The sequence below is a fragment of the Nipponia nippon genome, unplaced genomic scaffold, assembly GCF_047370975.1.
Source record: "Nipponia nippon isolate SJK-2023a ecotype South Korea unplaced genomic scaffold, ASM4737097v1 scaffold_11, whole genome shotgun sequence".
Classification (NCBI taxonomy): Eukaryota; Metazoa; Chordata; class Aves; order Pelecaniformes; family Threskiornithidae; genus Nipponia; species Nipponia nippon.
In genome coordinates, this window is record NW_028262302.1 from 26440382 (window position 1) to 26464522 (window position 24141).

The 24141-nt window shown below is 41.4% G+C and overlaps 1 protein-coding gene across 9 annotated transcripts; it reads right to left on the bottom strand.

Annotated features, from left to right (window-relative positions):
- Nucleotides 1–34: 34 nt before the first annotated feature.
- Nucleotides 35–24080, bottom strand: PSMA3 (proteasome 20S subunit alpha 3). Of its 9 annotated transcripts, XR_015702405.1 has the most exons (15): nucleotides 23085–23705; nucleotides 22907–23006; nucleotides 21620–21743; nucleotides 20488–20589; nucleotides 19007–19080; nucleotides 18342–18414; nucleotides 17310–17375; nucleotides 13649–13695; nucleotides 11121–11188; nucleotides 10916–10980; nucleotides 10251–10342; nucleotides 7711–7877; nucleotides 4064–4181; nucleotides 741–856; nucleotides 35–404 (listed from the first exon to the last, which is right to left on the bottom strand). XR_015702405.1 is itself a non-coding variant. In XM_087748034.1 (12 exons), the coding sequence occupies exons 1-11, from the start codon at nucleotides 23089–23091 to the stop codon at nucleotides 10298–10300; spliced, it is 771 nt and encodes a 256-aa protein (XP_087604160.1). In that variant the 5' UTR covers nucleotides 23092–23705; the 3' UTR covers nucleotides 35–853; nucleotides 10251–10297. The 9 variants fall into 9 exon arrangements, 4 of the variants coding, with proteins under 4 accessions (XP_087604160.1, XP_087604159.1, XP_087604161.1 ...); XR_015702402.1 differs by having other exon boundaries at nucleotides 35–853; XR_015702401.1 differs by having other exon boundaries at nucleotides 35–856.
- Nucleotides 24081–24141: the final 61 nt, after the last annotated feature.

Consider the following 24141-nt stretch of genomic DNA (forward strand, 5'->3'; position numbering starts at 1 on the left):
ATGACAAGAGATATTTCTGGGATAAGTAAGATGTTTTAATTCTGTTCAGTAGTCACATATTGCTCTTGACATACTGCATTTACATGTAGATAAAAGAACTCAGAATACACATACAATCACAGCCAAAATATTCTAGAAATATTAAAAAAACTGATTCGTCTTCTAACACTGAGCTTCTTTGTATGCAATGAAATACTATGCTACTCTGTCAGACTTTGCAGATGTTCAGGAGACTTTTAGCTTCTTTTATTTTTGTCTCAAGTGTTTAGTTCTCCTTTTTTATAAATCCTCTTCCCCTTGGTGTTTCTATTCTGTCAGTAAACAGGCAGCATGTTTCCAGTGGTGGTTGAGCAAGCATCTGCCTTGCGGTTCAGAACCTCTGTCTGTGTGGAACTGTTGTATTTCTGTACAAATGAAGGTCAGAAGTATGCTTCCCACAAAGCTTTATTATCTAAGTGATTGCAAACTGCTCAGACAAGAGCGTGGTAGGAAGTTGTGAGGTACTTGGTGTGCAGGTATAAAGGAAAAAAAATCCCAATGAGTGTGAAGCTGATGACACGGTCAGTAATAGCTGAATTACTAAAATGAAAGGTCAAACCTTCTTTCCTAGTCATGGAGAATATTGTGCTTTACTGTTAACTATCAGCAATAAGTTCCTTCATATTTATTATTGTGTGTGTGAGAGAGAATACAAAACAAAAAAACCCAAACAAAAACACCTGGTAATGTGAAATGCTTACCTACAGTTTCCCCAGCTCTGGCACGTTCCTGTCCCCATGTTGAGAACAATGGATATTCAGTTATTCAAACATAATTGTGCATGCTGTCTTTCATCATTTCCTTGTGAGTGTTGCTGCTGGAGAAGACACAAAGTTTAGCAACCCTTAGGAAGCCTGAATTAGTGCCTGGTATCCACTGAAGTTTAGTGGTGGCTTCTTGGATCTGGCATGGGTATGTTTTGCAGCAGTGCAGTATCTCTTCTGGATATGAATAATCATGAAAATATTTACGACATAGAGTACTCCGTCGTAAATATTTGTGTGAGGAAAAATCTCAGAACTGGGTTTCCTGTCAGCTCTGTGGCTAACAGTAATACTCGCTTTGTAGTTGCTTTTTCCAGTAACACTTGTAAGATGATGTTACGTGCTCAGCTTGTCAGAGTAGCTCTTGTTAGTGGTTTCAGAGACCTCCATGGAGAAGTAGTCCCATTTCTAGTGAATAAGCTGTGTCCAGACTTTGTTGTGCTTTGTGGCTGCGGATCTTAACTACAGTCCCATGTGTTATAAAATGTGTGCAGTAATCAGTGATGCATTAACTGATATGTTATTAGCAGCCTAGCACCAAGAGAAGAGGTTTTCGTTCTCAACTGATGTAACTGCTGCTTTCGTCCTAGCCTGTTAGCTGTGCGGGGGAGTTTTGGCATGTATCATGCAATCTTTTAATTCCAAACATAAAACGTTCCTTTTTTTAAGACGGATTTGGTAATCTTGTGTTTGGACAGAATCAAAGCTGTATTGTAAGAGACTATTTTTATTCTTTCTGGTATGTAATTTTCTATTATGATAGTTAACATATTTGTATCAAATGTTAACGTTAGCTAATTTAGCAACTATGGAAGAAGGGTGCCCGTTGCCAGGGTTTACTTAAGATTGGATTCTACAGCCAGTTTTTGCATGTTTTGTCGTGTGCTGTTAAATTATCTGAATATAGGTGTTTAATTTCTCTTCTGTTGCCTAGCAAAGGCATGCAGGGTACAGAATTTGAAGTCCACTTAATTTCTTGTATTATTTCTAAGGACTACATTGGTGACAATAGCGAGGCTATTACAGCTACGTTGGGGAAGTCGTGCAGTGTTGCAAGGCAGTAGCACACAGTACTACAGAGAAACTGAAGATTTGTATAGCAGCTTTAATTTAGATGTGGCAAAGGACGTCGGTTGTCATCATCTGCAAGCAAGTGATGAGTCTGTCTTTCAAAACTCGAAGTAGGTGCTTGAAATGAGAATTTAGTTACTGTTCTGGGTAGTAATGTTACTTCGTGCAACTGCTGAAGGAGAGCATCCTTACGTATTTTTCAAAATAACAGTTTGTCTCTAAATGCCAGCAGTAAAGGCAAAGGATTAGATCTACCTGTCACTAGTGAGTAATCAAACCTTCTGTTTCAGGTTTTATGAGTAACTTTTTGACAGGCACAAGATGCTAGTTAGTACTAGAAATGCATCCTATGCACGTACACTTACAGGCCATGTTAGTGCATCAGCCATTCCAGTATTGTAAACTTTGATTTTTAAAACTCTCTGTACTTTATAACTGGCTTCCAAGTTATCTCTACAGCATACAGCTTTTTTTCCTGGCTTCCGAGCTGTAGACATATTATTACTGATGTGAACATTTTATCCGCAGAACTTTTGATCTTTCAAGGTGAGAAGAAATGGTTTTTCTACAGGATTGGGGGAGTGGTTTTCTGTGTAAATATAGTCAGTCACCAGTCTACAGAGCAAATATGGTTTAGTGTTCCCGAAATAAACTTAAGTTGAAAACATTTAAACTTCCATCTGAATCTCTAAATAGTCTGTATTCTTCTTAATGGAGTCAGATCTTCTTATAAATATTACTGCTTGAGTAACCTCCCATCTAAATCAAACATACAGGGTAAAACCTGAATGCAAAAACTGTGTGGTTTTGGGAGCGGCAACTACATATTTCACTGCTATGAAAACTCAACAGGAGAAAGTCTTTAAAGTTTTAACGCTTCAATGAGGTTGCACGTTGTATTTGAAGAACCTTACTGCAATCTTCTGAGTAAGCTAAGCTTCTGAAATAGAAGGTATTCCTCCTTAAATATCTAACTTCTGATATCTGCTTTGGAGCAATGGTGTGGTCGCTTTTTTAGCCTTTTGTGATACCAGACTGGGAATAAATGTATACCGAATAGGTGTCTAATGCTGTCCATATCTACGATGTCGATTGCTGCTGATGCTGGAGAGCTGAAACAGGCTGTTGTTTCACTTTGGCAAAGAGAACTAACTCTGGTTGGGTTAATTTCTCCGTACCTGTGTGAGCAGATTCAGGGGTCTCTTGTTTTTCAGAAGTAGTTTTGAGTGATCTGTCATGGCCAATCTGAAGTAAGAATCTTCCTCACTTGTGCTACCTGTTGCTAGTTTATATCTTGGAAGGCCTTTTCCCCCCACCCCTGTCTCCTGATAAGACTTCTTGCTGCAGAAGTAGCCACGTTAAAAAGTACAAGAAGGAAACATAGCTGTCAAGAGCTATGTTCTCATATACACAAGCTTTTTCAGACACTGGTAAGTGGCTTGCTCAGTTTGAATTTTTACTAAAATACATCTTTCCATACTTGCAGAGGTAAAAAAAGAATAGGGTTCTAATACTGATGGTGAGCGCTCGGACACGGTCCACCTGCCAGCATAGGAGTCACTCTCTAAGCTTGTCAGCACTGATGAGCTGTTGGTTAAAATAACGGATTGTTACAGATGCAGGTTGTAGAGCAGCATGCTCCAGCTGAATCGGGACTGTAGATGCATGGTAACTCGCCTCCAGAAAGCAATGGGTATGCCACTAATAGTATGTGGCTTAGCACAAAGAAGCAAGCACTACTTCTGCAAAGCATGGTTGCTCAGCAAGAGAAAGCTTGTGAAGGCAGTGGTTACATGGCCTTTCTTCTAGGGCTTTTGCTTGTCCAAATTACTTCCGTCACTTAGGGTTAACTTACTTTTCAGCCTCAGCTAACAAGACTGCAGTTGGTCAGTATTGATTCTTTTTTAAACGTATTAATACCCTCAATCTTTTGAATTAAATGTTTTTAGCTATAAGTAGCTGCTGTTAGTGAGAATCTACAGTTTGGCCAGAGATTAAATTCTGATTTTTTTCCTACTTAGCTGCCTTTTTCAAAAGATTTTTTTATTTGTGTTTATTGTTTGGAGGATATTATTACAGGTAGGTAATTTCCAGGTGGCCGGGGATTTAGCTGACCAATCAACACTGTGTAATGCACACTTAACCTGTGAATTAATTGCGAGACTGTACTGTTTGCAGGAGGGTTGTACCTTCAGGGATGTGCTTTCCCCTGCGGCGCTTCTGTGTAGTCTGTCACCACATTAGTTACACCAGTACAGCTGTAAACAGAACCACTGAAATGAGCTGTGTTGTGTGACATCCAGAACTCTGAAATAGCAAAATACATGTCTTTTTGAAGAGTTTAATTATTCTGCATCAATGGAAGATCTTTTATTAGTGTGGGAGTGATCTCCTCCTTGCAAGCAGCAGAATGGGGGACAAACTGGTATGAGTGTAGAAACAAGCATTTGGTTGGGGGAAGTAGTTGTTTTTTAAACTGACTGACAGGAAAGACATTAAGCTACATTTTGATTCTGCCTCCTAAAACAATATTTCAGTTTTTTTTTTTCTATTGCTGATGTATATAGAAAAGTATTTGGAAAAAATAGCCTCTCAAGTGGTATGCTTTGTAGACTGTGAAAACACCTAGAATTAGACCTGGAACTGAGCTGTCTGTAAGCATTCTGTTAAAGTCATCTACCACTTCCTTTGCTGCTCTTGACACCTGTTAATGCACTCTAATGCAATAGCTCTCTGTCCTTCCCTGAAATAATGAAAGTAGCAGATTCCTGCTTTTCTAACATCCCTGCAAACAAGATAAATTCCACTTTCAAAAACTTGGGCATCCCTTGGGTGGGTTTTGGGGTTTTGTGTGTGTGTGTATTTGGAATGTATCAGCTTCTAGGTGAATTTACTATAATTGAACCTACTATTAATCTGCTGAAATTGGAATCTTAACAAATGTATTTCAGATATGCAGACAATACATATACCAAATGATATGTAACTTTATGCAGCAATAAAGCACCCCATGTTCTTTCTTAATTCTTATTTGGCTTGTCTTACCACGTCACCTAAAATGGTATTTTCAGTGGGTAGTTCTTATGTTGTCTTTAGGGGAGACTTCAGGGGATTTCAGTTTTTCCTGTATCTGATTATATGCACGTTAGGACTATAAACTATGTGATGCTGCTGCCTGCTTTATTCTAGTTGTCCATTTTTGGTTGGCAGAGCAACTTGTAAGAACCATTTTTAAACAACTGTTTCAGAGTCCTTTAATAGCAATGTACTGAAGATGAAAGAGCGCTGCATGGTGGCTGCTTAGTCAATCTGGAACTAGGAGACTTGGTTTGAGCTTGGTTGTAGATCCCATGTTCTCAAATACTGGAATGTAGTTACTGGACAAACAGTAAGGCTACGCTCTTACCTCTTCTACCACCTGCTTTCTGCAACTCTGTATAATTAGACATAATAGGGAGCAAGATCTTATATGATGGAAAGTTACAAGCAGTTGGAGTCTCAAAATAGCTCTCAATTCTTAAGTAAAGTAACTTCTTTGCTGCATGTAACTTGAAAAACTGGTGGGTGGAGGAAAAGCCAGTCCTTGTCTTATCGGCATACGCAACTGAAGGAAGAAAACGAAGGGGAGAGAACAGTCTCTGTACTGTATTTTTGGTGCTATTACAGTCTCAAAATTGTCATGACAACTAAGACTATTTTTCTCTTCAGAATCTTGAAACTGTGCACTTTATTTAAGGTCATGATTATCTTCCAGCTGATAAATGCTTAAGATGCATTGTTGAATTCACTGTTTTGTGTTCCCTTCTATGGTTACAGTTTTATCTTCAGGAAGAGACTTGCAAAACAGCGTATGTAGTTATTCCAAGTCCCCTTCCTTAAGGGTGACTTGGGCCATATAGCCAGATAGCATCTCAAGCCGTATTGCGTCCATATGGACAGTCACACTTTCAGCCTGTCTGGCTTTTAACCTCAGGCCATCAAGCTAGTTTTGGTGATGAGAAGGAAGCAGCAAATGCCCTAATGCTTGGCATGCTTCAGATCTGCATGAGACACATTCTGTTTGAAATGTTTCCTTTCTGAGAGTCAGCACCAAATACAGATCGGTAGTATTTCTTCTGGAGATTCCTGTGTGGCAGATACCCTAAGGGTAATTTTACATACGGGTTACTTCTGTGAGCTGTTCTTCTATGAGCTTCTAACAGCTCAATCTTACCATAATTTCATAAGCAGTACTATTCGGTTGTAATGAAGATATTATCTGAACCAGTCATTTTTATGGCCATGTAAAAGTACTACGAACAATAAAAATTGATTATCGTGATGCAATAGCCTAAACTTGATTTTTGAACTCTGCAAGTCCAGTTGCATCTTCTAAAATCCGTCCTGGTGCAGTAATGGAGATGTATGTAAGTAAACTAGATACTGGAGCCTATTTTTTTTTAATTTGTCATCTGCAGTTCACCATAGTCCCCTTCTTAATTTTCTTTAACAAGGCTTCTGCATGTGGACTTGCTGACTAAATAATTGTAACGGGGAATGTGACACATCCAGTCCTGTTAAATATCACAGCAGTGATTCATCAGGTGCTGAGTAACAGTCAGTGGATGTATGAGACTTAAAGGGAGAGGAAGCATCTTACTGTACATCCTACTCTTGTGTCATTGTTCGATCGATGTATTTTTAAAATGCTCCTTGGTGGAGGGATGACTTTAAGAGATGAGTTGGTCTATACAGTCTTGCTTTCTGGTGTTCTGTTAAAGGCTGTGCTTTGGGTCTTAAGCAACAGCACATGCCATTAAAACTCTGAACGTAAAATGTTTCAGCATGGCAAGAACTGCAGTTACGCGTTCCAAGTGGGTATTTGACTTTCTGCTTTATTATGTATTCCCATAAATGGCCAGAGTCTGGGCTAAGGAGGTTACTTGTGGAACCTAAAGCAAGAAGTGCTGCTTGGTATGGGCTAATTATGCTGCTTCTGATACCATCAGAACTGAAACGTCCCAGTGCTTTGGGCAGAAACAATCCAAATGAGACTGTTAAGAATCACCTCTTGCTCTAAATCTCTGATTTAGAAACTTTTACCCTGACCGTTTGTTAGCCTTGCAATGCATTTTCACACTTCAGTGTTACACTGAAGTCATAACTGACCATTTCCAAGCCAATTATAAAAGCTAATTTTTGTTTTGGGGAAGGGGATCTGAGCCTTATTTTTTGTAGGAAAGCATGCTGCCTCTGCTGCTGAAGGCTGGTTCTGGGAGCCTTCAGAGGTCGCTGTCACAGACCACTGCTCTTGGGTCTCTCATACCGGGCTTGCATCTGTTGCAAGCAGCTCTGAATCGAGCCGGCCAACTGGCCTGCCCTGGTCCCTTGGCATGTTATGAGACTCGCTGCTCTCAGAGTGAGCTTGCTTAAAAGTAGTAAGATTTAAGTAGAAGCATGTGCTATCCTTTGTCTCGAGACAAACAGCTCTTCTGGAGCTTCAACTCTGCAGACTCTGAGCGTACGTACTTTCTCCAGACATGCCCCACAGCTGAAGCAACAGGAGACTGACTGGTAGAAGCTTTCAAATCTTTATTTTAGCTACCTGATCAGTTGTTCTCTGGGCTTAAATCAAACTCTTCTCCGTAGATATTGTCTAAGCCTGGAGGGTAAGCGACTATCTACAATACAGCTAGGTTATTTTTTTTTTCCCTAGTCCTGTACTTAAAACAGAGCCTCTACTAATAGTAAGCTTTTGTTTGTTGAGGTTTAATGTTCTTTTCTCTTGTTCTGTAACAGATCTAGTCCTCACTTAAATAATAATCTCAGATCCAGTTTGAGCCCTTCTGGAGCTTACCTTTCATGAAGTGATTTGCCTCAGACAGCTCTATAGAGAAAAAAACCCGCCATGGTCTTCAACATTTAATCAAAGTTTAATGATGCTGTGCTTCCCACTGCATTTTTAAGTCTTTATGTAGTCTGTGTTGTCATGAGTAGCCACTTCTTTTTGGAAGATTTCTTCCCCTGCTTGACACAGCAACAAGTAAATACTAATTCTCAGTAGCAAAATTCATTAAATTTTGCATTTAGCCTATCATATGTGGACTAAATTAGTGAAACATTATGATGGCTACTGCACAACTGTATAATTAAGCATTCTTAAGTAACTAGCTTCAAATTAGTAAGTTAGTTACTTGTTAAATGCAATGTGGTGGTCTTGTTGGTTATGCCTGTTGGAACTGCAGCTAGGTTAAGGCTACAAAAACAGCTGTAACAGGGTGTTTGCAGCAGTTTTTCTGCTGAAATGAGAGTCCCTCTGGACTAGAAATCTATTCTAATGTTCTCTGGGCCTTATTGTTAAAAGGCAGTAATGCTTAATTGCAGATCAAATAGAAGCCTACTAGCTTTCTGTGTCTAAAGTTAAGGGAAATTTCAATACTAAAATAGCTTCTTCAGTATTTTCCTGCCTTTTTTGTCCTTGACCCCCTCTTCTGAATAAATGCAAATGTGTTTTCCCCACCTTTTAATGCTCACTTTCTTCCTCTTTTCCCCATCTACAGTCAATGGAAATAGAAGTAATACATTTTTTTCCTTACATAGATAAAGATCAAATCTTGTAAACAGGTTGAGCCTATACTCTTGATAACTCAGTGATTTAATTTGGAAAAGAACCTGACAGTAATAATCACTTTGGTATTATTTAACTAACTGTTGCCATAACAGGCAAGACTGCCGTGCAGCACTTAGTATGTACTACTATCCACTGCAAAGTGCACATATGCTTGAATTGCTGCTCATGGGACTTTACACCCTTCCACAACAAGGAAAAAATCAGAGCATGGTTCTGCAAAGGACCTTTTTAGATAGCTACTTACTAGAGAACATGGCAACTTGGAAATTCTGAATAAGCAAGTAGGTTGCTCTCTTCTTAGCTGTATCTTTTCCCATATTGTAGAACAGCTTCCTTCCATTTTATCTTGTAAATACACACAATACATCTTGCTCTTCTTACTTAACCCTGAGACCTGACTTGTGTGACTGTTGTTATACTGCCTGTCCCTAATTCTGAATGGTTATCACTGAAAGGATTGGATGGATGTGTGTAACCACACAGGAGGATGGCTTTTAACTTCCCTTTAGCAGTTTGTCAGCAACACTTTAGGCACAGAATAAAGACAAAGTGAAGAGAATCAAGTAGTTCTGCTGTCATGTACAGTGAGTGGAAGATCAGCCCTCAGCTAATGCTTTGGAGTGCTGATGAGAGTTTCCTGACTGGTGCTCACTAATGAATCAAACAGCTGAATCAGCAGTAAACTTCAGTAGTAAATTGGGTTTGGAGAACTGTGACAGGGAACAAAAGGCTGACTCAGTGTGACAGCTGTACTATTGCCTCAGGAGGAGACACTGAAGGAGGCTGTCACGGTCATGATTAATGTTGGCTCAGACAGGCTTGGTCAAGAGTTCTAGCAGCCTTTGGAAGCTACGCCCAGCTGGAGAGGCAAGAGTTCAGGTAGCTCGACTCCAGCTGAGGCTTAAGCCTGAGACAGTCACTAGTATCCAGACAGACCCGTCCGTCTCTACTGACTTTCCCTTGTCAAAAAAAGGAGGAAGAACCTGTATCTTGTAGTCCCATTAGAAAAGAGACTATAGAAGGCCAGGTGTTTTTTCAAAAGGAAAAAAAAAACCAAACGTGTAAGGGAAAGCTTTTGTTTTAAGGGCTGGTGATCATTAGTGTGTAGTACCAAAGCTGAAGAGTTTGATTCATTATTCTCATTTTAGAATGAGATAACCATTAGAATTTTAAGTGCATGTACAAACAAGACTTCAATTTTAACTGAGTTTTAAGGTAGTGAACAGAACAGTTTGTTGTGTCTTTCAAGACTTTGAAGTGAATAGATTAGACAGGTTTTTTTCCTAGGAAGTGGGGAAAGAAAGCAGGAAAGCTTGTTTTCAACTTCTGGGAGGGTCAACAATTGATAAAAGCTGATTCAGAAACTACAACTGAATGAACCTGTTTAAAAATAGTTTAGCTCTTCAAGCATTAATTGCAGTTACATTGCTTCATAGATCTCACAGCTTTAGAACTTAACACAAGCACTATTTTAAGTTGAATTAGTTTTTAGTTTCTCCTACTCCTCAAATAAGCCTAGGCTTAATACTTCAGATTAAAACAGAGTGCTGTAGTAAGAGGAAGCAATACCAGCCTGATAATAGCTTTCCTTCTTAATGTCTGTTTTGATACAGAGTACAGTTGCTTCTTGATGATGCTGGCCTGTACACTTTTGAAATAAAAGCTAACAGACAGTAAAATGGAAAATTTATTAGTGCAAGTTGGTCACTCAGTTTCTTCCAACAAGTACATAACAGCGTCCCATGCTTAATACATTATAAACAAACCTGTTGTAAGTTAAGAAAAGTTGAACTTGTCTTGAAGTAACAATGTGTTACATATTGTCATCGTCTGATTCATCTTCCTCTTTCAAAGATTCCTGTTTTTAAAAAAGAAGTTTAATTAAAAAATAGTTTAACAGTTGTTTTATAATTCAGCCTATAATAAGCAACATGAGTTTTGCTGTAGCTTCACAATCCTCTCAATCTGTCCAAAGCCTTGTATTCTGCAGGCTAGTTCATGTCTTTAGGAGATAATACTGAGCACCATCATTACTTTTAGAACAAAAGCAAAGCTGTTAAATGGTGGAAGTCTAGCTTTCTCCAGCTGGTTATCTTTAAAAACTGTGCTAGGCAACATGACTTACTACCTCTCCTACTCACTCACACCACTGCCGAAAAGTTAATACGTTTACTTTTGAAGGAGAAACACGCCACCTGTGCAAGCCTGCTGAATTACACTGTTTTTGAAAGTAAGAACTATCCCTGGATTACACTGTCAACTTCACTATTCTCCCTTCAGAACAGTAGCAGCTAACACTGAAGTGATGTGTGTTGTAACTACACGTTTTCCAGCTGTCACAACAGCAGAAGCCTAACCTTCGGTTAGTTCCTTCTGCTCTAGACTTGTTTGTCAAGCGAAGCACTGAGACAACATCGATGTCAGACCTTACCTTGGCATATTTTTCTGCTTCTTCCCTGATGTCTTTAGGAACAATTTCATGCTTTCCGTTGGTTACTGCATAAAAAGAGTACATCTTAAGTAGAATTCACACAAAGACCTTGACATACAGAGTGAATTTAAGAAGCAATGTTTGACTTTAGTTACAGGAAGTTATAGATTTTATATAGTTTATAGAAATTACAGAAATGCATTACTTTCTCCAACCCAGCTCAGTTCCAGCTCAAAAGCTTTATCCTTTACTTCATCGTGAACTATGTAGATTCTGGAAGGAACAGACAAAGTACATATTAGAACAGATTGATCAATGGGCTAAATATACTTTCTTCCTTTCACAGATTTCTTCTGGTGAAGTACTCTTCTTATGGTTAGTAGAAGCTCTCCCCATGCCTTCTCCCCTGCCCACACACACACAAACCAGCAGAGAATTTTCCAGGCTTAATTGCTAGTATAACAATACATTAAATGATTACAGCTAAGATGCAGGTTGAGGTGTTCATGTTATCCTAATTAGAACAAACATTAAGATTCAAATAGTGTAGAACCAAGGCTACATCATCATCACCTGCTTCTGCTAGATTATTTATAATCTATTACCTAGAATCTAAATCTAGAATTCTGCTAGATTATTTATAATACGGTTAGGAGTGTCCTGTATTTCCCCTGTAAATCTTATTTCAGTTTACACTTAAGACTAAATCCCAACACCGTAGTATCTTGTGTCTAATTAGAAGCCTGTACATAGATCTCCATGTAGACTGCCACGCTTATGGCAAACGTGATGGTCATCAAGAATTTAAATTACAAGTGATATTACAGCATATGCAGTACCATCCAGACTAGTAAAATCACTCCTTCGTTTGCGGGATAAAAACGTTACCCTATAACAGCAATACTGATTTGACTGCATCATAGTCCTCAGTGGCAGAACATGTAAACAAACTGTAACAACCCTGAGCTGAGACACACACTCAAAACAATAGCAGAACTTAGAATAACCTGTGGCTTCACTTTTTGAGAAGGTTATATTCCTTGGTTTGTTTCAGAAAGCATTAGTAAGTCAAAAGCTGAAAAATACCAGGTATTTCTAGCCAACATAGAAAGCTTTGAGATAGTGGAGGAAGGAAGGATACCTTCAGCACCACGCCAAGTACTTCCAATTGAAGTTTAATAGAAGTATTGTGGAACAAATATGAAGAACAAAGTTAACATTTGTGTCCAGGGAAATATCACCATATGCTTATGTTCTTCTGATGCCCTTCTGTCACTGTTAGACTGGACTTATTGATCATTGCCTAAGATCATCTCTAGGCCTTTCTGATGTGTTCAGCTGGTTACAAGCCTTTTGCAACAAAATGTACCGTTACAAGAAATCATTACTCTGGCTAGTATTTTAGGGTTTAAAAAATGATTAAAATCTCTGTTATCTTGCTAAATGCTACTATAAGAAGCTGAATTTGAGCTGAAAACTAGAACTCCATCTAGAGCTGCTGTTGAGTTTTGAGGTGAGGCAGAATTAAAGAACAGAAGTCTTTTCATTATTTGAAAACCCATGCCTTATTTGTGCTGGTTTAGAACTGCTTTGAAGTCCTTGCTAGGTTTTAAGACCAGAGATCCCACAAATACTTTCCTCTGGCTGCTGCCATGACAGCCTCAGACACAAACTCTGAAATAAGCTCACGCTGCAACACCAATGATCAAGCATATTTATTACTTCTTCACAACCTTCTAAGCAATAGCCATAAAATGCTAGAGATTAGAGTTTTGCAGCTGCAGATTATTACATTTGTGACAAGCACAGAACATGTCCCTAAAGCATTAAAATGAAGTGTTGTAGATACCTGAAAGGATACTTGTATTTTTTCTGAGAGATACTAATTCCCAAAGTATTTTCAAGATAGTTTACTACTGGCCAATTCATGCTCTACCTGGCAGAAAGTCTTCTCTCTTCCTGGTATCTTTTTTCCCCTCACTAGTACCCGACTTACTGAATGGTACCTTTTTTCCCCTCTAAATACACTATCCTCACGTAGAGTTTGTGGGATAGTATTAGTGACTGCAGGCAATTCTATCACTGATGTGTTGTCCTAAAATGCATCAGTAAATAGCAAATTAAATATTTCCAGTCTTTTCATGTGGTATCAAGCTTTATCATTTAAATGAGACCAGCTCTACCCTATATACATCTTGAAACAAGGAGTTATACTTTGCTTCTTTCCTAAGCACTTGAGTCTTTTTTTAGGCAAATAGGAAGGCTGGGTCAAAGACCTCAGCTTCATTTCTGGACGGCTGCTTACTGTCTGAAGTATCAGCTCATGGTTCAATCTGCGTAACAAAGCGTACGGCTCTTTCTTCAGAACCGGGACACCAAGGAGTTTCCCCCATCCATCACCTGGCTTACATATTTTAAAACCAGTGACTATATTAAGATGGTTTAACCTTTAATCCACTGCTGCCACAAGTTGCACCTATAAGAAATAGCAGATGAGACTAAAAGGCCTATTTTTCACATCCTTCAGCAGTTTTCAGTACGGAGTAGCATATCCCATCTCACAAGAAGAGAAAAAAAATATTAATAGCAGAAGATACTAGAGTCGGCATGAGCACTCATCTAGTAGAAATGAAACCCGGTACCCAATTTAAAAGGAATAGCTTCACTGTGAAACCATAGCAAGCTCACCAGTACGGATTTTTGTCGAGTTGGAAAAACAGGTTGGAGACTTACATTTTCGCAACCTCTTTAACAACATCACGGCAGGTCATTTCCTTCATCTGCAGACAAAAAATACACAGCTTAAGAGAATATACTGTTTTCCATTTCCACAAGGCCAGAACACGAGGGGCTGCGCACATGCCTAATGAGCTTACTGTCCAGCAGTGATAAAAATGACAAAAAGTTAAGACTAGAACTAAATTTATTCTCTACGATGAGTCTTTCAGCCTGCTATATGTAAGTCATTCTTCCAGTGAAGAATTTTACAGCTGAAAGATTCTATGAAAAACACTGATACGTGGCAACTTCCCCAGTTTAAAGCACTCATCAGCTGGAAGCTTAGAAGCTGAACAGATAACCTTAGCCTCATAAAAGCTTGACTTGTTCTTAGATGCTTTGTGATCAACTGATTCTATGAACTGACATAAAGTAACCACATGTATAATATGGAGGAAGCACCATATTTTCACATATAATATTCATATTCTTTCTAGGTAGTACAGTAACACTTTCGGTCTTACCAAGATTTTATGCAAGGAATTTTGATGTTTAAGTAATGCCCTAAGAGGAGAATATTGTTCCAGTGTTAGCAAGGAACTGCATGCCTGAGCAAGGTATCAGCATCTCATTCTATATTTTCTCACTGTTATATCACAGTCTTCTGACAGTTTCAGAGTTAATCAAAACAAAGTCTCCTGCCAATTTCCATGACATAATAAACTTACGCTTTGTAGGTCAAATCTCTTGCCCGTCAACTCTTCTGGGCTATGAAGTAGTAATATATTCTACTATATTTCATTAATACAGGGTTGAAGCAAGATTAGCCTCATTTCCTTTCTCAAGGTTTCATTTGCACAAACCAGACAGACATCAGCCTTTGATACCGCACTCACAAGAACGCACCCGTCGTTATTCACTGGAACCAACGGGCCATTAGTCACAAAATGCAGTCCAATACATTACACGTTTTACTGACACTTCCGCTAGCATAAAATGATTTTCAAGTTCAAAATAAGTTACCATTTCTTTCTTTCCCCATTATTTACACTGAGCTCAGAATGTAACCCATTAATTATATATATATTTTACCATCTCTGTCCGATTCTCAAAATGTTTTCAAAACCGTAGCACGGAAGCTAGTTTTGAGACATTAGTAAAGGAATTAAGATGACAACAGTCCTTTGTTCAAGCTGAGTGTCTCAGCACTTTCTGGGTGAACCGCACACCCGCAGAAGCAAGGGGCCAGAGGAGAACCGCCCGTGCCTGGTTAGACAGCCATGCCATCGCAGTCCCATCCCAAGGAGTCTCCTAAACAGAGAGACCTACTGCCCCAGCCCTTACATTTGTGACACTCGATCCATAACACACACAGCACTGGCTGCTGTGTACAAATATAACTTGTGTCACACAAATATTTAAATTACTCTGTGTATTTATGCATATAGAAGTCGGTGAAATGGGAAACCCCAAAGGTCTGCTACTATCACGCATATTTACAAGAGAGAAAATTAAAGTAAATTTATTTTTTGCCATTATACTTTTCCCATCCCAGGTATGTTAATTCTGCAGACAATAAGAGTAAACACCGTAACAGTATATCACAGGAGTTAATTGCGATTATGTCTATCAGGAAGTTGTACGTAGCATCGGAGCTGCATGAGAAGCACTGCAGAAGAGTTTGAGAGATTCAAGTACTCTCCGCACAACTACAAGTTTTCCCGTGGCTGAAGATCTCGTACGTTTGCGTGAGATGCAACAGATGCGATCAATGCAGTGTTTTCTGCTTGCGCCCTCAGCTACGTACGAGGGTTTCGCAGACTGTATCCCCTCCCAGACACAGTATCTGCTCTGCAGTACCTGTAAGGCGGGTTTAAGGTTTTGACTACCTGCTTGCCTCTTACTTTCCACCTGTAGTCATCTCTTCCACAGGAACAAACCTTAGTTGACAGGCTACTGTAGGCGGTGTCACCCCACAAAAGCTTTTGTACCTCTGTCTTCTTCCCATCTCAGTTTTGACAAATCCATCTCGTCAAAATTAACTCTGACCTGGAAACCTGCCCAGTCTACAGTTAACAAAAAGCATCGGCATGCAAGACTGGGCTTGCTTCACATTGCTGTGACAAGATCATAAGCATTACTGAAGACGTTCTGCAAACAAGCGGTTAAATAAATGAATGCAGTTAGGCCATATAGTGCACCACTGTTCCCAGGTACTAAATTTTACAGGCTCTACTGCAAAGTTCAAGCATTACACACACTTAGTAGCTGTACAAAAACTCAGTCAATACAACAGAAGTTTTTGAAAATCCCAGCACTGTACAGAAAATGAATTTTTTGGTAGGTAGATTATATGTTACCCAACATATTGTTAACTTGCTGCCAATTTGCACACATGGAAATGGAAATTATGATTTCCCAGATGCCACGATTCCAGTATCAAGATCAGATGATCTTGGAGGCTTCTGACTTCTAATTTGGTCTTCAAGCATCAGACCAGATTCAAGACTGAATGAAGCCAAGTCTAGGAGCACTGTAATTTTTCCTATAATTTTTCAGTTATGATGCTACAGCACCATAAACAGACTTCTTAAAAGTATAAGCACCATAGTAACTCTGAACAGTTCCATGAACAGCTGTGATGTACTTCTGCAGACCGAAACCATAAATAAGATGCAAGCAGAGTATAAAGTAAGAATTACATGAGACAGACCGGGAGCAGGATTTTGTCCCACGTTAATGGTCTCCAATTTCAAGGGTGTCAGATATTAAAACAGAAGAGAAGGACACAAGTCTTTTAGGATTCTAATACAGTTCTAAATCAGCTTAAGGCAAGCTTCAGTACATTTCAGTAGTCTCTCCACGGACTCGTTTTATGCAGCCAATTGTTTGCATGCTCAGGGCTATGAAACAACACCTCGGTGTGCCCTGACAGAACCTCTCTGTAATGTAACACCGGACAAGTTGTAGTGTTGTGCTAGCAGGAAATGCTGAACAGAAACGGCTCTTTTTGGTATCAGTGATGGTGTACTCTTCCTAGTGTTCACAGCACTAAAGTCCTTTTCATCAGACACGTAAAGATGTTTTGAAAGGTATATTTCAGTCAGCAACGACAAGCGACTTCAACGCATCTTCCGAAAAAAAGGCAGTACCTCAACACGAGCCAGCTGGGAAACACCCTCTTACCTGGCAAGGATTTTATTTTTCTCCATTACATTTTCAGAGTCATAACATGCCAGCGGTCATTCAGTATTCTGCAGTTCCACTCATTGTCCTTAACAAGACTAGCTTTTTTCAACTTTTTAAACCAAAGGGTCATCTAAAACCTTTGGAAAAAAAAAAGATATACCACCCTGTACAATGCTGCCCTAAGGTTTTCATTCACAACTAAAAATTCAGTTACACTTTCATATTCACTCAATTGCTTTGCTCGCTACCGTGCACGGGAGTGTATGTTTACGCTTCCTGTTTTAAACATGTACGCTCCCTAGAGACTGCCCATTGCCCAGGGGCAAAACTTGAGAAATACTGCTATGATAGAGGCTAAAACATCTCCTAGAACATACAAGGAAATATTCCATCTGCTTCTATTTTATATATTTTAGGCATCCAAAAAGGTAACGTCATAAACTAGGAATATTTCTTGAAACAGCACAATGAAACTGTAACATCATACCTGAAGTTTTTCTATCTCTGTTTTTGCAGCCTGCCTGGCTTTACCGATGGCACACCCCCAATAACCCTAAAAAGAAAAGAAACAAAAGATATGCATATTTAATTAAATATTAAGCCCTCTACAGTTCTTACTGTCACCTAGCATATGACAACCCCCACCCGACTCACACAGCGAGAGGCTAATGCACAGATTTACTGTGCATTGTTCTCTCTTGGGGCACATTCCCAAATCATTGACTAGAACCCAATTACTAGATTAAGTACCACCACTGTTGATAGAAAAGTAGTTCCTGGACAGAAACATAACTGCTCAATTTATTGCAATAGGTAATTTTTTTATTGTTATTACAGTAAATGGAAGAGCAAACTAGAATTAGAGAAGTTCTACAGGATCAAAAAAAAAAAAAACCAAACCCACCTACCATCAAAACGTATGAAGTGCAAGCACATAGAAATCAAGCACTTCCATTTCCCTCAACAGCTATGGTATTGGATATTTAAAGGAAAGAAAATTTAAAAAATCAGAACAGTATGAGAGTGTATCATCCTGTGTGTGGTACACAGCTGAAGAGGCAGCACTAACAACAATTAACAAAATTATCTATTTTGATGCGACTTGCTGTTAGCAAGTCAGTGTCAGAGTAGCAGCCCACTCTTATCTGATGCCCTCTCTTACCTGAAGTATTTTGTGAACGCGGTTATCGCTACAATACTTGCCCTTTTTGGGCAGAGCGTGGGACTTTTCATTTGATCTAGCCAGGTGGAATGAACTCCCAAATTTGTGAGAGACAAGCTTTAAAACTAGTTTCATGGAGACTGTACTTCTAAGAAATACACAATGTGTGTTTAACAAGGACATGCAAATGAGCAAAAGCCAGCTCTGTTCATTTTAAGCAGTGATTCACTAGAGATCTTCCCAGACAAAAAGAGAAAAAATTAACAGCTCTTTTGGAATGGCACTTACTATTTTCTTAACTAGGAACTTTTAAAAGGAAAACTTATGCCACGATGGAATTATTTTTGACGCACTCACGTATGAAACTCCTGATGGATCAATCATGTATAGTTGTGCACCATCATCATCATCATAGGACCCCAACATGAAACTAGAGGGGAAAACAGAAATTAGAAACGTGTCTTCTACCAACCCACAGGGAATTACAGAGACTACACCCACTCAGGTTTCCTACATTCTTCCTGGAGCAAAACTCCTACTATCCTGCTACGTTCCATTAAGCAATTTGTCTGAACAGTTCTGTGTTACCATGACAGCCCAGCACCTGCAAGTTGCCAGAAACGTTTTACTTTTCTGTGTAAGTAGACAGCAGATCTCAGTTTATTAGTCCCTTTGTACTAGAACTGCACAGTAGTTGTAACCTACTCTTTAGGTAAGCAGGATGATTGTAGAGGAAAGTTCTGCTTTAGTCACTGTCACTGACTTAATAGCATCAACTCTTCAACTTTAAAATTCAGGGACAAACTGGCAATCTATGTAGAAGTTTGGCATACTGTTATGCAAATCTGAATTCTTCACCTAAGGTTTTACACACACAAAAAGAAAGGGGAAGGGAATTTGTTTACAAGATGAATTGTAGGTTACTAATTCCAAGTTTAAAAAAAGATCTTAGACAACCGAAATAGTTTCACCAACTGTGAAACAAAAGATCCTTACAAATAGCATATGTTTGAAAGACTTACCTGCAACCAAAAGGTCTGACAGCACTGTATAGTGTGTACGCATGCACGTACATAGCCACTCTGTCCGCAAGATGCTAAGCGGAAAAAGAAAAAAAAAAAAAAGAAAACTTTATTTACAGAAATAAGTAAACCTCAAGTAATAAAGTTTAATTTTCCGTGTCATACAATCAGAATCATTTAGGTTGGAAAAGACGTTTAAGATCATCAAGTCCAACCGTTAACCCAGCACTGCCATGTCCACCACTAAACCATGGCCCTAAGCACCACGTCTACCCGGCTTTTAAATACCTCCAGGGATGGGGACTCAACCACTTCCCTGGGCAGCCTGTGCCAGGGCCTGACAGCCCTTTCAGTGAAGAAGTTTTTCCTAATATCCAACCTAAACCTCCCCTGGCGCAAATTGTCTCTCGTCCCATTGCTTGTTACTGGGGAGAAGAGACCAACCCCCATGGCTCCAGCCTCCTTTCAGGCAGTTGCAGAGGGCGATGAGGGCTCCCCTCAGCCTCCTCTTCTCCAGGCTGAGCACCCCCAGCTCCCCCAGCCGCTCCTCCCCAGCCTTGTGCTCCAGCCCCTGCCCCAGCCTCGCTGCCCTGCTCTGGCCATGCTCCAGCACCTCCATGGCCTTCTTGGGGTGAGGGCCCAGCACTGAGCACAGGATTCAAGGTGCAGCCCCACCAGTGCCCAGTACAGGGGGACGATCCCTGCCCTGGTCCTGCTGGCCACACTATTCCTGATACAAGCCAGGATGCCACTGGCCCTCTTGGCCACCTGAGCACACTGCTGGCTCATGTTCAGCCAGCTGTCAACCAGCACCCCCAGGGCCTTTCCCGCCAGGCAGCTCTCCAGCCACTCCTCCCCAAGCCTGTAGCCTTGCATGGGGTTGTTGTGACCCAAGTGCAGGACCCAGCACTGAGCCTTGTTGAACCTCACACAGTTGGCCCCGGCCCATCGATCCCGCCTGGCCAGATCCCTCTGTAGGGCCTTCCTACCCTCCAGCAGATCAACACTCCCGCTCAACTTGGTGTCACCTGCAAACTTACTGAGGGTGCCCTCGATCCCCTCGTCCAGATCGTTGATAAAGATATGAAACAGAACTGGCCCCAACACTGAGCCCTGGGGAACACCACTTGTGACCGGCCGCCAGCTGGATTTAACTCCATTCACCACAACTCTTTGGGCCCGGCCACCCAGCCAGTTTTTTACCCAGCTAAGCGTATGCCCGTCCAAGCCCTGAGCAGCCAGTTTCTCCAGGAGAATGCTGCGGGAAACAGTGTCAAAGCCTTTACTAAAGTCCAGGTAGACAACATCCACAGCCTTTCCAAGCTCATCCACCAAGTGGGTCACCTTCTCATGGAAGGAAATCAGGTTGGTCAAGCAGGACCTGCCTTTCATAAACCCATGCTGACTGGGCCCGATCCCCTGGTTGTCCTGTCAAGACTAAGAGAGCCAGAAAACCCGAGTGAACTGTGCCCATTTCTTACCTTCAGTGGAATATCGTAGCCATAGTTAGATCTAAAGTTAGAAGCCTCTTCTCTAGCTATGTCCGCCAAAGAACGAGCATCTGCCAGAAGTCCCGCTACTGCCTGAAATGAGAATTGTCATCAGCTAGGCCAAACATACCTTACAATAATTTATTAATAAAATCAATGTACAAAAGTCTAATTATGTGACTTAACCGTGATCTTTACTGAATTCTATGTATGACTACAAGTGAATTCAATCAAGCTATTAATCTGCTAGCAAGCTCAAAACATGTCAATATGATTATATATTAATACAGTTCAGAATTTCTCTAGGAAAAGTCAATAACCAAAATTCACGTTAAATAGTGTCTTATGCACCACTACACTAACCCAAACAATATTTCATATTATAAATACTCATATTATATACGAAGTATTGTTTATTATAACACTTCATCTAATACTTCAAAAAAGACAACCACAGCAATACACTATTTTTGTTCCTGTTTCGTATGACTACTTGGATTAGAAGCAAATCCAACTCTCTGCCCAATACTGGCAATGTCACCAGCAGATAGTTTCAGGCATTTCTGTCACACAGTAGTAACTGCTTGATATCACCCTGACACCACTATTACGGATTAGCCAGTAATCTATGCGCCAGTCTTTACAGAATTCAGCTGACTCCCACACTGTTGAAAAGAGAATCTCCTGGGAGTTGGACTCGATGATCCTTATCGGTCCCTTCCAGCTTGAGATATTCTATGATTCTATGATCTTCTATGCACCATGGTTTCCCCTCAGCACACCTTATTTGTTAACTGCATAAAAAGGACGACTTTTACACTTGTGCTTATATTTACATTCACGTTTGAACAACGGGAGTGCTGAAAAACATTTTTAAAAAATTTAAAAGAGTCTCAAAACATGTACGTCTTATACTTTATATCTGGACTTAACTTCTATATGTGTGTGCAACCAAGAATTACAGAAAACAGTAAAAAAAAAAATCCACTGGCATTTCCAACTATGTACACAAAAACATTAATATTATTTTCTTAATCTACTTCTTACTGATTCTGTGATACATAGATTTCTACTTTTGAGGGGAGTCCCCTTCAAATTATGAAAAACTAAAACAGCACCTTACCATTCCAACATGTCGATCGACATTAAAGAGGCGTTTATTGGAACCCTCTTCATAAAGCTTGGACAGAACTAGTTTTTCTACTCCAAAGACAACACCATCTTTGCATCTTATCCCAATTGCTGTACTGAAAGACAAGATAAATGTAAGTTTCTCACACAGAACTGTAGTGTAAAATACGTAACAGAGAATTAACAAAACACAAGAAACAATGACGTAATTTCCCCAGAAGTAGATTTGTTACAATTCCACTTTAGCATTGAAGACAATAAGGGGGGGAAAAAAAGCCAAAGCTCACTAAACCTACAAACATTTGTTGAATCAAGGAGGAGGGGGCTGCCAAAAGTCCCTGCCCCAACAGTTCCGGGCAGACTACATGCAGTGGTGGCACCGTTTGGAGCGACGGCAGAGCCGCCGCCGTATCACTGAGCTGAACAACACTAACATGAAAACCGTGGATTGTTTAACCTCTCCTTTTGATAAATTCACTGTTGATCTAGGAGATGTGACAGCTCTTTCTCTAACCCTCAAAAAGTGCATTATCAGACATAAAGTACCAACCGTGCCATGAACTGCCACACAAAATACTTTCCCTGATCCTTATTTGGCAGCCTGTGGCTACAGTCGGACACTTGGGTGATCCAGTCTCCATGCCACCCGTGCTCATCAATCATCTCACTGCCGCTAGAGCACAGCTGGGATTTTCACTTTACACCCTTCCTTTGCAGATGCTCGAGGGAAGAGAGAGACTCTCAGAGAAGCTGATGTAGCTTTAGCAGAACTTGGATGTCCTCAGTTTCCTGAGGAATCCGTATGAAGTCATACATTCACGAGGCCCTGAGCACGTCAGTCTTTCAGGGCCTCAATTCACATTCATAAAATGAGCTTTTAGATACCACTACAGCAGCTCTACTACCATAACAGCTAAGCACCTTACACGTAAAAAAGAAACCTACAATCAGATTTTGCCCCAAAGCATAAAATTTTTATTGCCCTTAAGACACATGAGTAAGTTTACTGCCTTCCTTTGCATTCTCCACAACGTATCTGTTTCTAGCAAGCAAAAGTGACTCCTAGTAAGTCTGAAAAGTGATTTCTAGCAAGCAAAAGTGATTATACTACTTCTACACTTAATTTGAAGCCTCCTAAAAGGAACCTAGGGACACAGTTGCTCAGAACTAACTTTAACAACGTAATTTTATGCGCAGTGCCGTCATCCTTGTCTCGTCCAATTACACCGCTTTAAAAAAGGCCAACAAACAGATAGAGATGCAGATATTTGTATCTTACCTACTGTTCTCCACAGCTTTCATAGCATATTCAACTTGAAACACTCTGCCATCTGGAGAAAACGTGGAAGCTGACAAGTCGTACTGAAGAAGAAAACACACTACTCAGAAAAAAACCCCAATTATATCCTAGTATTTTCAGAAGTTTGTTTATTTAAAAATGCAAGGTTGTCACCCACATGACATCAATGGCTATGCAGTACCAGAAGCAGGCTGCCCCCTCACATACGATGCATGAACAGCAGCAAACACGCACCAACAGCTACAAGAAGTCACTGCATCAGTGCTGCATATGCCCACACTTCAAATCCAGGCGTTGCACAGGTCTGAAATCACCCTGCGTTATGCAGCACTTAAAACCTACGGGAATTTCTGCATGCCTTTTCGATTTATTTTCTAATTTTTGCAAAAAAACAGGGATATATTTGCAATGCTTAGGAGCGTGCTGTGCACACAGGCAGGCTCGCACATGAGAGCAGAGCTGCGGGCCGGGACCAAAGGCAGGAGAGCGCAGCAGCTCCGCCAGCTCCCGCTGAGGGGCCCGCGGCCGAACCGCGCCCCCCCAGCCCGGCTTCATCCACGCCCCAGCAGCCCAGGCCGGCGGTGGAAGGCGGCGGGAGGCCGCGGCTCCGCAGCCACCCCCGCAGGCGGCAGGCCCGAGGGGACAGCGGAGACCAGGGCGGCTGGGCCAGACCCCCGCCGGCGCGGGGAGGCCTGTGCAGGCCCCGTCCCGTAACCCCGAGGCCGGAACGAAGCGGCCCCTCCGCGGCAGTCTCGGCCGAACGGCGGCCCCCCCGCCCCGCTCCAGCAGACCCCTCCGGGCCCGCTTCACCCCCGCACCGCCCGAGCCCGAGTCAGGGGAGACCCGGCCCCCGCCGCCCCCCGGCGGCGACCCCGCCCTCGGCCTATCGGGCCGCAGTGACTCAGCAGCGGCTCCGGCCCGGGCCCCGCCGCGGCGAGGCGAGGCGGCCGAGCTGACAAACCACCCTCGCCCCGCCAGCCCCCGCGGCGGCGGCCGCGCTCCCCCGGGCGGCCGGGCCGGGCCGCACTCACCCCGGTGCCGATGGAGCTCATGGCGGCGGCGCGCTCAACCACGGCCGGACGGAGCCCCCCCCCCGTCCCGCCCCGGCCTCCCTCACGCTGCCGACCGCCCAACAACGCACGCTCCCATTGGCTCCCCGCGTCGGCCAACCAGCGCTTCGCGGGGCGGGGCCGCTGACATCCGCCCGTCATGTG

Excerpts from the sequence above, each read along its gene's own strand:
- PSMA3 (XM_087748034.1), bottom strand. Across the intron at positions 19,081-20,487 it reads GCTACGATATTCCACTGAAG|CATCTTGCGGACAGAGTGGC; the intron begins GTAAGAAATGGG and ends TTTTCCGCTTAG. Across the intron at positions 10,981-11,120 it reads ACTGAGCTGGGTTGGAGAAA|TAACCAACGGAAAGCATGAA; the intron begins GTAATGCATTTC and ends CTTTTTATGCAG.